At 53.4% G+C, this 14,567-nt stretch overlaps 2 protein-coding genes across 35 annotated transcripts in view; both read right to left on the reverse strand.

Annotated features, from left to right (window-relative positions):
• Positions 1-7,100, reverse strand: part of LOC127472609 (uncharacterized) — a 177,550-nt gene extending 170,450 nt beyond the window's left edge. For 11 of the 34 annotated variants that reach the window (XM_051791096.1, XM_051791100.1, XM_051791097.1 and 8 more), the window contains exons 1-11: positions 6,692-7,090; positions 6,387-6,445; positions 5,955-6,272; positions 5,533-5,677; positions 5,228-5,286; positions 4,901-5,113; positions 4,467-4,617; positions 2,053-2,117; positions 683-886; positions 368-516; positions 65-212 (exon numbers count right to left, since the gene is read on the reverse strand). In XM_051791096.1, coding sequence (XP_051647056.1) covers positions 65-212; positions 368-516; positions 683-886; positions 2,053-2,117; positions 4,467-4,617; positions 4,901-5,113; positions 5,228-5,286; positions 5,533-5,677; positions 5,955-6,272; positions 6,387-6,445; positions 6,692-6,812 — 1,632 coding nt within the window. In that variant the 5' untranslated portion in view covers positions 6,813-7,090. Of the gene's footprint in view, positions 1-64; positions 213-367; positions 517-682; positions 887-1,000; positions 1,060-2,052; positions 2,118-2,345; positions 2,497-2,779; positions 2,993-3,415; positions 3,561-3,844; positions 4,001-4,466; positions 4,618-4,900; positions 5,114-5,227; positions 5,287-5,532; positions 5,678-5,954; positions 6,273-6,386; positions 6,446-6,691 lie in introns of all 34 variants that reach the window. The other 23 variants (XM_051791083.1, XM_051791080.1, XM_051791086.1 and 20 more) reach the window with 16 other exon arrangements.
• Positions 7,101-9,091: 1,991 nt separating this feature from the next.
• Positions 9,092-14,567, reverse strand: part of TRPM8 (transient receptor potential cation channel subfamily M member 8) — a 36,318-nt gene continuing 30,842 nt past the window's right edge. The window contains exons 25-27 of the mRNA XM_051791067.1: positions 13,598-13,631; positions 12,585-12,671; positions 9,092-12,015 (exon numbers count right to left, since the gene is read on the reverse strand). Of these exons, the coding sequence (XP_051647027.1) occupies positions 12,621-12,671; positions 13,598-13,631 (85 nt within the window). The 3' untranslated portion in view covers positions 9,092-12,015; positions 12,585-12,620. The remainder of the gene's footprint in view (positions 12,016-12,584; positions 12,672-13,597; positions 13,632-14,567) is intronic.

The following is a 14,567-nucleotide window of genomic DNA, read 5'->3' on the forward strand; positions in this document are numbered from 1 at the left end:
TGGGGGAGGATGGAGAGCTGCCAGAGAGGCAACCTGGGGGCAAGCAAAGGTTCCAGAAACTCACAGCCAGGGCAAAGACATCGGTGTTGTCCCCATCGGAGGTGCGGGTGCTGTGCCATGGCCAGTCCTCCATCACAGAGAGCAGCGTTGGCAGCACCTTCTCCAGGGTCGTTCCCGACGAGGCGATGGTCCTCCACATGACTGCAGCAGCTCTGTGGAGTCAGGGCTCTGTGTCAGGGGGCTCTCGAGCACAGCGCCCTGACCTGGGCAGCTGCAGGGGCCGGGTGACAGAGCCACAGTGCTTTCAGGGGCAGGGGGTGATGGGCTCTAAAGGCTGGAGAGCCCTCAAGGCAGGTGGGGCCCGTACCTGTCACATGAGGGGGCACAGCGCAGGAGGCTGATGGCGACATCCGCGGGGTGTGCCTGGGTCAGTGCTAGAAGGGTGTTATCCAGCACGTGCCCAGCAGACACATTGGCAGTCAGCCACCAGTGGATGGACCTCACCACAGCTGGCACCTGGAGGGTACGCAGGGGAGAGCTGGAGAGCTGCCAGAGGGAAAATTCCCCACCTTCCCCTGAGAAGTGCTTCCCTTCCCACCACACTGTGCCGGCCTCAAAGGCTGAGGGGGCCCAGCAGACCCAGCTTGAGGGGCCACACAGTCCCTGCCCACAGGATGCTTACTTGAGTAAAGACAACTCCCTCATCAAGAAAGGGAGCATCGGGCAGGCTCTGAATGGGTGTCCTGTCAGAGTCTGCGATGCCCTCAGTCGTTGGACTGCCAGCCTTGGCCTTGAGCTCGGTTGGGATGGGCTCAGGCTGTGCCATGGTCTGGGATGGTGAGGTCCTGGCCTTTCTACGCCGAATGGGCTTGGATTTCTGCTCTCGCTGCAGGAGAACGAATGGCAGGGAAGAGAGGGATGTGTCATGGAGGGCTCCAACAGTGGTGCCAGGCTGAGCAGGGACAGCAGGCCCAGCCCAGGAGGCCGTGGCTGCAGGTACCTGTGCTGCCCTGCGGAAGCGGCCACGGGCACGGTCCTGGTCTTGTGTCCGGTCCCGGCCTGGATGTGGCAAAGAGCGAGCGCGGTCAGAGCTGAGGGGCTGCGGGACAGGCCGGAGAACACGGCCCAGCCCTGCATCCACAGGCAGGGCCAGCCCCGGCATGCCCAGTGCATGGAGCTGCCGGGGGATCAGCCCCCGGCCCTCCTCCCCCCTCCCTTTCCCTGGCCATGTCCACAGGAGATGGGATGGGATGAGGCCCATCTGGCTGCAGCCACCAGCCCTGTGGCCCAGCTCTGCCACTCACCCTCCTGCAGGGGCTGGAGCTGCTCCACCTCCTCAGGCTGCTGTGCCGGGGGTACTCCAGAGCTTTCCTCCTCCTTCTTCACCCACGCCAGCTTGGGCACCCTGCGGGGTCTCTGCTCCATGCCTCTGAGTGGCTTTATGGTGACCTGCAGGAGATGTGGCACAGAAAAGCTCTGGGTCACCTAAAAAGTACCCTGAAGGTACCTGCAACAGAGGAACCTTGGGAATGCTCTGGGTCATCAAGTCCCACAGTGTGCCCTGGAGGGCACATGAGGCAGTTCAAGAGCTGTCAGAGGGAGCAACTCGCCCACTTTCCCCAGGAAGTGCTTCCCTTCCCACCACAGTGTGCTGGCCTCAAAGGCTGAAGGGGACCAGCAAGCCCAGCTTGAGGGCCACAAAATCCCTTCTCAAAGGCTGCTTACTTGACTAAAGACAACTCCTTCGTCAAGAAAGGCCGGACTGGGAGCACTGGGCAGATGCTGAATGGGTGTGATGTCAGTATCTGCAATGCCCTCAGTCCCTGGGGCATCAGCCTTGGTCTTGAGCTCGGTTGGGCTGGGTTCAGGCTGTGCCATGGCCTTGTTTGGTGACATCCGGGCCTTTCTACGCTGAACAGGCTTGGATTTCCGCACCCTCTGCAGGACAGCAAAGGGCAGGGAAGAGAGGGATGTGCCATGGAGAGCTCCGACAGTGGTGCCAGGCTGAGCAGGGACAGCAGGCCCAGCCCAGGAGGCCGTGGCTGCAGGTACCTGATCAGCTCTGTGGAAGCGGCCACGGGCACGGTCCTGCTCTGGGTTCTGGTCCCGGCCTGGATCTGGCAAAGAGCGAGCGCGGTCAGAGCTGAGGGGCTGCGGGACAGGCCGGAGAACACGGCCCAGCCCTGCGCTCCACAGGCAGGGCCAGCCCCGGCATGCCCAGTGCATGGATCGGCCCTGGGCCCTCTTCTCCCCTCCCTTTCCCAGGACATGTCCACAGGACATGGGATGGGAGGAAACCCAGTCAGGTGCAGCCACCAGCCCTGTGGCCCAGCTCTGCCACTCACCCTCCTGCAGGGGTTGGAACTGCTCCACCACCTCAGGGTGCTCTGCTGGGGTAACCACAGGGCTTTCCTCCTCCGCCTCCTTTTCCACCCATGCCAGCTTGGGCACCCTGGGGGGTCTCCGCTCCATGTCGCTGTTGGGTTTCAAGGCTACCTGCAGGAGAGGTGGCACAGAAGAGCTCTGGGTCACCATGTCCTGCAGAAGTGCCTTGAAGGCACCTGCAACAAAAGAGTCTTGGGAATGCTCTGGGTCATCAAGTCCCACAGTCTGGCCTAGAGAGGACACGGGGCAGTTGGAGAGTTGCCAGAAGGAACAACCTGCCCACTTTCCCCAGGAAGTGCTTCCCTTTCCACCACACTGTGCTGGCCTCAAAGGCTGAGGGGCCCAGCAGATCCAGCTTGAGGGCCCACATAGTCCCTGCCCACACGTTGCTTACTTGAGCAGAGACAGCTCCCTCATCAAGAAAGGCCGGATTGGGAGCATTGGGCAGGTACTGAATGGGTGTCCTGTCAGTGTCTGCGATGCCCTCAGACGTTGCACCATCAGCCGTGGTCTTCAGCTCATTTGGGCTGGGCTCAGGCTGTGCGATGACTTTGGATGGTGAGGTCCTGGCCTTTCTTCGTTGAACTGGAATGGATTTCTGCTCTCTCTGCAAGAGAACGAAGGGCAGGGAACAGAGGGATGTGTCATGGAGAGCTCCGACAGCGGTGCCAGGCTGAGCAGGGACAGCAGGCCCAGCCCAGGAGGCCGTGGCTGCAGGTACCTGTGCTGCCCTGCGGAAGTGGCCACGGGCACGGTCCTGGTCTTGTGTCCGGTCCCGGCCTGGATGTGGCAAAGAGCGAGCGCGGTCAGAGCTGAGGGGCTGCGGGACAGGCCGGAGAACACGGCCCAGCCCTGCATCCACAGGTAGGGCCAGCCCCGGCATGCCCAGTGCATGGAGCTGCCGGGGGATCAGCCCCAGGCCCTCCTTCCCCCTCCCTTTCCCTGGCCATGTCCACAGGAGATGGGATGGGATGGGATGAGGCCCATCTGGTTGCAGCCACCAGCCTTGTGGCCCAGCTCTGCCACTCACCCTCCTGCAGGGGCTGGAACTGCTCCACCTCCTCAGGCTGCTGTGCCGGGGGTACTCCAGAGCTTTCCTCCTCCTTCTTCACCCACGCCAGCTTGGGCACCCTGGGGGGTCTCCGCTCCATGCCTCTCTCTGGATTTATGGCTACCTGCAGGAGAGGTGGCACAGAAAAGCTCTGGGTCACCTAAGAAGTACCTTGAAGGTAGCGGCAACAAAGGAGTCTTGGGAATGCTCTGGGTCATCAAATCCCACAGTCTGGCCTGGAGGGGACATGGGGCAGTTCAAGATCTGCCAGAGGGAGTAACTTGCTCACTTTCCCCCGAGAAGTGTTTCCCTTCCCACCACACTGTGCTGGCCTCAAGGATGGAGGATGAAGGGGCCCAGCAGATCCAGTTTGAGGGCCCACACAATCCCTGCCCACAGGTTGCTTACTTGAGCAGAGATGAGTCCCTCAGCAAGAAATTCCACACTGGGATCATCAGGCAGGCACTGAGCGGGTGTTGTGTCAGTGTCTGCGATGTCCTCAGTCCCTCGGGGGTCAGCCTTGGTCTTGAGCACAGTTGGGTCAGGATCAGGCTGTGCCATGGCCTCGGATGGTGAGGTCCTGGCCTTTCTACACCGAACAGGATTGGATTTCCGCACCCTCTGCAGGAGAATGAAGGGCAGGGAACAGCGGGATGTGCCATGGTGAGCTCCGACAGCGGTGCCAGGCAGAGCAGGGACAGCAGGCCCAGCCCAGGAGGCCGTGGCTGCAGGTACCTGTGCTGCCCTGCGGAAGCGTCCACGGGCACGGTCCTGTTCCTGTGTCTGGTCCCGGCCTGGATGTGGCAAAGAGCGAGCGCGGTCAGAGCTGAGGGGCTGCGGGACAGGCCGGAGAACACGGCCCAGCCCTGCGCTCCACAGGCAGGGCCAGCCCTGGGATGCCCAGTGCATGGATCAGCCCTGGGTCCTCTTCCCCCCTCCCTTTCCCAGGACATGGGATGGGATGGCATGGGATGGGAAGAGGCCGATCTGGCTGCAACCACCAGCCCTGTGGCCCAGCTCTGCCACTCACCCTCCTGCAGGGGCTGGAACTGTTCCACCTCTTCAGGTTGCTCTGCTGGTGTAGCCACAGGGCCTTCCTCTTCCTCCTCCTCCTTCACCAAGGTCACCTTGGGCATGCTGGGGGGTCTCTGCTCCATGCCTCTGTTGGGCTTCAAGGCTACCTGCAGAAGACATGGCGTGGAAAACTCTGGGTCACCATGTCCTGCGGAAGTGCCTTGAAGGCTCTTGCAACAGAGGAGCCGTGGGAATGCTCTGGGTCATCAAATCCCATAGTGTGGCCTGCAGGGGACATGGCGCAGTTGGAGAGTTGCCAGAAGGAGCAACCTGCCCACTTTCCCCAGGAAGTGCTTCCCTTCCCACCACACTGGGAGAGCCTCAAAGGCTGAGGAGGCCTAGCAGACAGAGCTTGAGGGCCCACACAGTCCCTGCCCACAGGTTGCTTACTTGAGCAGAGATAACTCCCTCATCAAGAACTTCCACACTGGGAGCATCGGGCAGGCACTGAATGGGTGTGGTGTCAGTGTCTGCGATGCCCTCAGTCTGTGGGGTGTCAGCCTTGGCCTTGAGCTTGGTCAGGTTGGGCTCAGGCTGTGCGATGACCTTGGTTGGTGAGGTCCTGGCCTTTCTACGCCGAACAGGCTTGGATTTCCGCACCCTCTGCAAGAGAACAAAGAGCAAGGAAGAGCGGGATGTGCCATGGAGGGCTCCAACAGCGGTGCCAGGTAGAGCAGGGACAGCAGGCCCAGCCCAGGAGGCCGTGGCTGCAGGTACCTGTGCTGCCCTGCGGAAGCGGCCACGGGCACGGTCCTGGTCTTGTGTCCGGTCCCGGCCTGGATGTGGCAAAGAGCGAGCGCGGTCAGAGCTGAGGGGCTGCGGGACAGGTCGGAGAGCACGGCCCAGCCCTGCGCTCCACAGGCAGGGCCAGACCCAGCATGCCCAGTGCATGGAGCTGCCGGGGGAGCAGTCCTGGGCCCTCTTCCCCCCTCCCTTTCCCTGGCCATGTCCACAGGAGATGGGATGGGAAGAGACCCATCTGGTTGCAGCCACCAGCCTTGTGGCCCAGCTCTGCCACTCACCCTCCTGCAGGGGCTGGAACTGCTCCACCTCCTCAGGGTGCTGTGCCGGGGGTACTCCAGAGCTTTCCTCCTCCTTCTTCACCCACGTCAGCTTGGGTACCCTGCGGGGTCTCCGTTCCATGCCTCTGTCTGGCTCCATGGCTACCTGCAGGAGATGTGGCACAGAAGAGCTCTGGGTCACCTAAGAAATACCTTGAAGGCAGCGGCAACAAAGGAGTCTTGGGAATGCTCTGGGTCATCAAATCCCACAGTCTGGCCTGGAGGGGACATGGGGCAGTTCAAGATCTGCCAGAGGGAGCAACTTGCTCACTTTCCCCCGAGAAGTGTTTCCCTTCCCACCACACTGTGCTGGCCTCAAAGGCTGAGGGGCCCAGCAGACCCAGCTTGAGGGGCCACACAATCCCTGCCCACAGTCTGCTTACTTCCACAGAGACAACTCCTTCATCAAGAACCTCCAGACTGAGAGCATCAGGCAGGCACTGAACGGGTATGCTCTCAGTGTCTGCGATGCCCTCAGTCATTGCACCATCAGCCTCCATGGTGAGTTCAGGCAGGGCGGTGTTGGATTTTGTCCCATCATCGGTCACCGCGCTGTCACAGTTTGCTGTGCCGTCAGTCAACGCGGTGCCGACTTCAGGGTGCGCCTTGAGCTCACTCGGCGTGGGGTCAGGCTGTGCCGTGACCTCGGCTGGTGTGATCCTGTACTGTCCACGCCGAACACCCACGAATTTCAGAAAGGCCTGCAGAAGAATGGAGAGCAGGGAAGAGAGGGATGTGCCATGGTGAGCTCCGACAGCGGTGCCAGGCTGAGCAGGGACAGCAGGCCCAGCCCAGGAGGCCGTGGCTGCAGGTACCTGTGCTGCCCTGCGGAAGCGTCCACGGGCACGGTCCTGGTCTTGTGTCTGGTCTCGTCCTGGATGTGGCAAAGAGCGAGCGCGGTCAGAGCTGAGGGGCTGCGGGACAGGCCGGAGAACACGGCCCAGCCCTGCACTCCACAGGCAGGGCCAGCCCCGCCATGCCCAGTGCATGGAGCTGCCGGGGGATCAGCCCTGGGCCCTCCTTCCCCCTCCCTTTCCCTGGCCATGTCCACAGGAAATGGGATGGGATGAGGCCCATCTGGCTGCAGCCACCAGCCCTGTGGCCCAGCTCTGCCACTCACCCTCCTGCAGGGGCTGGAACTGCTCCACCTCCTCAGGTTGCTGTGCTGGGGCAAGCCCAGGGTCTTCCTTCTTTTTCTTCCTCCTCAGCAGCCTGGTCACACTGAAGCGTCTCTCCGCCATCCTACAGTCGGGCCTCGAGGGCACCTGCTGCAGGGATTGGAGACGCCAGGGAAAAGCTCTGGGGCACGAAGCCCCAGAGAATGGCCTCGAGGGCACCTGCCGCAGGGCCTGGAGACTCCTCGCCGAAGCTCCGGGTCACCAAGTCCCGCGGTCTGGCCTCGAGGACGCTCGCACAAAAGAAACGCCTTCAAAACGCTCCGGGTTAGCAAGGAACGAGTTGGCTGCACGGGGGCTCCGCACAGCACCGCTCTGTCCCGTCTGTCCCGTCGCCGGCTCCAAGGAGCACTGAGGCGTGGCCACCTCACCACCACTACTATGTCCTCACGTGTCACAAAGGGCCCTGTGACACCCTGCCCCGTGCCATCCCACCGTGTCACAAAGGGCCCTGTGACACACTGCCACGTGCCCTGGGGACTCCCCCAGCCTGGTCAACCTGCCCCAGGCGGGAAGGAGTCCCTTCTCCAAAGTATCTAAGACAGCTGGACGCGAACTTTAGGCACAGCTGAAAAACTAAGCAAACCCTCCCCTGCTGTGCCTGCCCACGGCAGCAGAAGGAGCCCCCTCGGCTGCCGAGGCAGCCGCAGCGGGAAGGCCACGGGGCCTCCACACGAGCTGGCACGGGCTCCTTGGGAGAAGTGCCGGCTGGTGGCCCTCCCGAACACGGGGCTGTGACACACAGAAGGAACGTGGGGGCGAGGGCACCAATGCTGCTCCCACCCCATTGCCCGGGGCTGCACCAAAATCAGCAGCTCTGGCAATTCCTCGCCCAAGGAGTCCTGGCAGGGCTGGTGCCCGTCTCCTGCCCCACACAGCTGTGTGCCCGGGGCACTTCTCTGCCCCAGGGCAGCCAAAGCCAACGGGCACTGATGTCTGTGCTCTTGCAGGGGGCTGTTGGGAGCAGCAGCTGGAGCAATTGGTGGCCCTGCTCGGCAGCTGTCAGAAGGCAGAAGTCGTTGCTCCTTCCAGGAATGATTTTTCCATGGAAGTGATGACCTGCAGCACAATAACATCTTTGCTGAGAAGGCGCAGAAGAATCTGGCATTTAATAATCCTAAATTCAAGAAATCAGGAATGCACGTTACTTTTCATTGCTCTACACAAGTAGTTTAAAGCAAGTTGCAAACTTCCCAGGTTAAGTGGAATGATCTGAGAACGTAACATATTTGGAAGTTTGCTTCCCATTCCAAATCAGCAACTCTTTTGTCTTAACAGGGTCCACTGAGAGTGAATTGCAAAAAATAAACACTAAATGGAGAGAAAAAAAAAAAGAATTGGGCATTGTTTGGTTTTCAAACACTTTTCTGTTAAGGGCTAATGATATAATAATTCTTTTAAGGTATAAAAGATCTCAAGGAATGGAAGTTCACACAGTGTTGCAAAAGCAACCCAAGCAAATAAGGATATTTCAAAAAGCACCTATCTGTACCAGAGAGAGGATTAGTAAATGGCCAATAAAGTACAGTTCTCCCCTCTTCTGCCCTGCATGACAGGCAGCACCAGTAATAAAAACAGAAAAGTCATAGATATTCTTTCTGCCCTCCAACTTGCCACCTTCCCCTCTTCACGGCCTCAGCTGCAGCCTTCTGGCAAGTCAAGCAAACAGTTCTCTCTTACACATCTTAAAAACAAACATTCCACTCTAGCCAAAAATTTGGAAGTGATACCTCCAATCCCTGTCCACATTTCCCCCTGAAAGCCCCTCCTCTCTCATTCTCAGCCCCTGTTCTTCACCTCTGCCTGCACCGCTCTTTGCACCTGCTCCTGCAGCAACGTCCCCGGAGCCAGTCTCTCCTCCTTTTCTAATACCATCACAAAAGGGTCATCCTCTTTTCTTTCTCTCTGCAAAAACAAGAGTAGTCTGAACAGGATCCTGGCCTGTAGAAAGCAGAAGAAACTTGTCTCTGTAATAATAACTCAAAACCCAACAGGCACTTGTAGAAGATGCACGACTACACAGCCTGACCAGTGAAAAGCAAAACTTTTATTAACGCAAAGCTGTTCTCGAACTAAGCATTTTCCTTCACCAAAAGCTACCTTCTTATAAATGCTAATATAATACACAAAATACAAACAAAGTACACCTACCCTGCACAGAAGTTACTATTTGTCTAAACAATCTGACATACTTGGAGCCTTCTGAAGTTAGCAGCAGAGAGACATGGTTAATTTGCACTGTCCAAATTGTACTTCACCTTCAAAAAGACAATGATTATAGTTGCATTAAGACCTCGTATCTGCTTAAACAGCCAATAATTTCAGACTTTTCCAGGGGACAGTTGGAAAGAACTAGATAAAACTTTACAATGCATAGTTTAATGAGATGTTTAATGTACTTTATATACACTTTCGGTAAGAAGATTGAACTTAACTTCATTTTCCTTCAAACAGACAACTCTGGTGCTTCCTCTGGGGCGAAAACCCATTGGCCCTACTGCTTAATCCCTTCATGGACACAGTACTGAGAGTGGCTGCAAACAAACATTTAATACACATCTAACAGTCTGAATTCGCAACAAACACACAACTGACCACAGGCATCCCTGTACATGCACACTCTTATTAACACACATTCACTAATTCCAGGGCCAAGAGGATTTAGAGAAGCTCACTCGACACACAAGTTGATCAATGTTCAGCAGCTTTTCTTTTTATTGACAGCACTGGAGAAGTATTGGGGATAATCCTCCATAAATGCTTCCCATGGAATTACAAAAGCAAAATTATATGTTATATTTTCAAAGGTCATTGCACATTCATGTTAAATCCCACCTTTCTATGCCTCCTTGCTATGTAAGTCCTTTGTTTCTGGTCCATAAAAATCCTTTGTATGATGTATCCTTTTCATCTTCAATGAATTATTTCCCAACCTTGAATGTCCAATGCTGATTGCGTACTTGTCAGTTGAAGAGATGTATCCTATCTACTTGCAGAAGTTCTTTTTCCAGTCTGTCTTTACTTGCATATCTCTTATGGAAAAGTTAAAAAATTCTCAGCAAGTTAAGCAAAAATGCAAGGTTCTTATTACATTAGAAGTGTACATGACTTTGGCCTAAAATAACTCTACATTAGTTCTTTTTTAACTATTTTCTATTGAAGTGTTACTTTATTAAAATCTTAAAAATTAGAACTTCAAAGGAAAAACTTGTCCATACTAAGAAATCCAGGGTTAACTGGGAGCATACACGATTTAGCAGCTTTTTCAATGTACAGTATTTAACGACTCCCTTTCACTTATCAAGTCCCACGGCCTGTCCTGGAGGGGCAGTTGGAGAGCTGCCTAGAGAGAGAGCAACCTGCCCAGTTTCCCCCGAGAAGTGCTTCCCTTCCCACCACACTGGGTCAGCCTGGCCACACTCCATCCGGCCCAGGGATGCCCCAGGGCTGAGCTGGGCAAATACACAGCAGGTTTTATATAAGAAAGGAATGAACTAAAAGCACAATCTTCACATCCAAGGTATACGACTGATGTGGGAAAAATAATTTCTAGAAAGGAAACTTATCTCAAGAATTTATGATGGGCGCTAACTGCCATGGGAGACAATGAAAGCCTGGCCCTTTGGAAACTTTTTAGCAGGAAAACACCAATATTATCACATGGAAAGAAGTAACACCTCTATTGGTAGTGCTGTCTGCCTCAGGATTGTGTAATGCACAGCACAGTACAGTTAGGTCATGAGATGCAGGAAGGAAAGAGCAGTAACCTTTCTGATAATACAACGAGGATATAAATATCATAAGGATATAAAGCTATTAGACAGCATCCAAAGAAGGGCCCGAAAGATGAGGAAAGGACAAGAGAGGAAGCAGTATGAGGAACAGTTGAGGCCAACTGGCTTGTTCAGCCTGGGGAAGAGGAGACTGAGGTCAGACCTCACCAGGGTCTGCAGCTTCCTCGCTGGGAAGCGGAGGGACAGCTCTGATCTCTGCTCTCTGTGAGCAGAGACAGGACCCAAGGGAACGGCTGGAGCTGTGTCAGGGCAGGGTTATGATGGATCTCAGGAAAAGATTTTTCCCCCAGAGTGTGGTGGGGCACTGAACAGTCTCCCCAGGGCAGTGGGCACAGCCCCAAAGCTACCAGAGCTCAAGGAATGTTTGGACAACACTCCCAGGGACGGGATGAGATTGTTGGGGTGTCCTGGGCAGGGCCAGGAGTTGGACTGGATGGTCCTTGTGGATAGCCTCCAATTCTGGGCATTCTGTAATTCTATGATTCCTAGACACTGGGAATGAAGACGGATACAATGCTTTGCCAGGAAAATAAATGCCATTTGAAGTGCCTTGAGTCCATTGTGCACCCAGGTATACTGCACAAAATGAGACAAAATTCAGCTGCTCCTTTAGACAGAAAGCACAAAGAGCCATCTCCCCACATGAAGCAGCACAATATCAAAAGCTGGCCCACAAGCTCTTCTCCATCTCCAAATGCAAACATCAGCAAACAGATGCTTGCTAAAGTCAAATGAATTGCAAGGCTCCCAAGATACAAATTCCCACTAAGGAAACAAGCCAGGCCTTTGGAAACATTTCCTAGATGAACAGAAGTCTCTGCCATATAGGGTTGTAATAGTTGAGCTTCCACACTGCTGCACAGTCCAGGGAGAGCAGGGAGAACTCCACAGTGTTCATGTACAGCCCAAAAGGTGGATACAGGGTTAGACCAAAGGCTTTCCACAGGGGGATGATGCTAAAATGCACTGTATTCTGGCACATCAGTATTGCAGACCTCAGCAGGTCTGACAGACAGAGCATGCAAAGAACAACCTACATCTGGTTATGACACAGAGGAAAGGGAAGGGACATTGATTCCTTATGACAAGCAATTAGTGGCTAAAGGAAACCCAAGAACAGGTCCCTTTGAGTGACATGGAAAATCAAAGCGATTTTGGCAACAGCCGCAGAACTCTCAGAATTAGGAGTGCTTTGTAACAGCAGCTGACAAGGACTAATTGCTGCCACCAGACTTGGGGGAAGATGAGAAAAAGGAGAGTTTGGGTAACATGGGAGTCCTGCAAGTACATAAACAGTCATCCCATGCTTTACCATCACCTTGCAACAAGCACAGAGGGCTGTTTTGTCAAAAAAAGTAAAAATAGCAAGACAATCGTAGTGACTCCTGCCAAGACACTGCCACTCTGGTGGAGCAGTTCCCTCCTGCTTGGTGGTTACTGCCAGCTCAGAGAAATCACTCTTCAGGAACTGGTACCTGTGTGAGCAACAGAAGGAACGTCAGAGCAGAGCCCCCAGCCCACCTCAGTGCTTTGCTTTCCTCCTCCTGACATCAGCTCTGATAACTGGATGCCTTGTGCAGCACTCGGGTTCAAAGAGCTCATTGCAGCACCCATCCGGCACACGGTGTCTTGGTGGAGAAGCAGAGACTAATGATCAGAAGTGACAGCAAAAGAAACACCTGCAGGTAAAGCACCTGTACAGGCCAATCTTCTCTGGCAGGGTGGGGAGGCCCTGGCACAGGTTGCCCAGAGAAGCTGTGCCTGCCCCATCCCTGGAAGTGTCCAAGGCCAGGTTGGACGGGGCTCGGAGCAACCTGGGCTAGTGGAAGGTGTCCCTGCCCATGGCAAGGAGTGGGACTGAATGGGCTTAAAGAAACAGAAACGAGGAAGAGAATTTGGCTCATATTCCTTTTCCAATATTAGACAATACAAATACAAGCATCAATAAATAATACTAACTCTTCTTCCAGAGACACACCCCTTTGACATTACAGACACATATAGAACTTATTCAAGCCAGAGAATGGATTTCAAGAGGGCTTACTCTGCTCAGGTAGCTGCTCTTGGATTTCAGCTGCATTCATTTGATTTTGCTAGAAATCTCTTTCAGAAGGCCTTTCAAATCAGAGAGCTCCACAAAAAAAGAAAAGAAAAAAAAGGTTATTTATGTGAAGTCAATCTAGCTCAAAGAAAGCAATGCTCATGAGTCATGTGAGTAACAAGAAATTGCCTCTCCAAATATTACACTAAATAAAACAGTGCTTGAAAGGACACTTTCCATTAGAGTCTTCATCAGGGCAATTAATGCAGTGAGCCCTGATGCAGATGTATTTCAGCTGGTTAACAAGAACAGAAGCACAATATGGATATTACTTTTCAGTAGAGAACTAAGGTTATCACATCTCCTTTCAGTTTCAAGAAGAGCATCACTAGCCACAGACTCACTCACCATTTCCATTTCAGTCTGGAATGCAAGCTATTATTTTGCAGTCTAAATTATCTGACAGCAATCAAAAGATTTATCTTGAACTATTATGTGGGTCTTTTTCCTCTTGGACTTCTAAAAAGTCTGTTCTGCATGCTACAGCAACTCCCTGCTTCAGAGGTCAAATACACAATTCAGTCAAGCCTCAGAAAATACCCCTTGGGAAGGTCTTTTCAGTATCACGGTCATAAAAATTATACCTGTATGACAATTCTGATAATGATGTGCTCTCTAGTAGACTGGTAGCTCTACAATGCTTAATTACTTCATGTCTTCAGCACTAGAAGCTAAATCTGACAGACACGTTTGGGAAGGGGACACTTAATTACTTAATCACTATAAACTTTCTTTGTAGTCATGATTAGATGCATTGCCAAGTGTATCCTTTCATAAGCCACTGCTTCTTTTGTTATTCTTTGCAGTAAGCTTCGACACTCATTCTTTGAAGTTAATGTCTGTGTTCCTTAAATCCATCCTCATTCCCAGGGCAAACCAGACTGGCAAAACAGTGGCCCATCACCTGCTTTACCAGAGACAATCACACTTCCCAGAGCAATTTGAAGCACAAGTACCTTTGCATCCAGTTGTCTAAATCGATGCACCATCCTGAAAGCAGAAGGAGAACACAGAGGAAAAGGTTGAGTGCAGGTATTAGAGAAATCTTTGCTAACCACCACACTCCCCCCCAGTGCTCCATCCTCCCAAGGAGGTGGAGCTGCAGGTGATTGGCATTGCTTTTATGACAAGTAAATGAACTAAAATATGAACTACTATTAATAGGATGCTGTTCCATTTTCCTTCTCAAGACACTTCTGCTTCCAATACAAAAGCTACTTTTTGGGCATTTGCTTGGCTTCTTATGCAATGCTGGGTTACCTCTGGGTAGTCTTAACTTAAACACTTATCTGTGGACAGCAATGTCCATGTGCAGGGGCACGGAAGAGTCTGGTCTGTCTTGCCCTTTCTGATCAGTTCTTCTCTGCCATTTGATTTAGGGAAATACTCAAGCTGCTGGAAGTTAGCAACCAAGTTAAGCCATCACACAGAGCAGGTTACTGTTCTGTTTTCTAGCTTTATGGTTTTTTTTTTCCTCTTAGACTATTACTCTGAAACACTGAGACAGATCCCAAAGATAGTGTGTCACGAGCTGGCAGTCGCCAGCACAGTCCAAGACCCCAGACTTCCAATACCATCATTCCAAAGAGCATCCTCCTCTCCCCAGAGGTCTTTCCTACTCATGCTACTAAGCACAGATCTCCATACAGATTAATGCTGTGGCAATGTTTGATATTCCAGGTCTAATGCTAAATATTCTCTGCTAACTGTATCACAGAATTATTTAGGTTGGAAAAGATTATCGAGTTCAATCCTTAACTCAGCACTGACAAGGCCACCATCAGACCATGTCCCTAAGTGCCACATCCACGTGGCTTTTACATCCCCCCAGGGATGGGGACTCCACCAGTGCTCTGGGCAGCTGTGCCAGGGCTGGACAACCCTTTCAGTGAAGAAATTCTTCCTAATACCCAACCTGAACTTCTA

The sequence above is a fragment of the Manacus candei genome, unplaced genomic scaffold (genome assembly GCF_025592945.1).
Source record: "Manacus candei isolate 608988 ecotype Guabito, Panama unplaced genomic scaffold, ASM2559294v1 h1tg000029l, whole genome shotgun sequence".
Taxonomy (NCBI): domain Eukaryota; kingdom Metazoa; phylum Chordata; class Aves; order Passeriformes; family Pipridae; genus Manacus; species Manacus candei.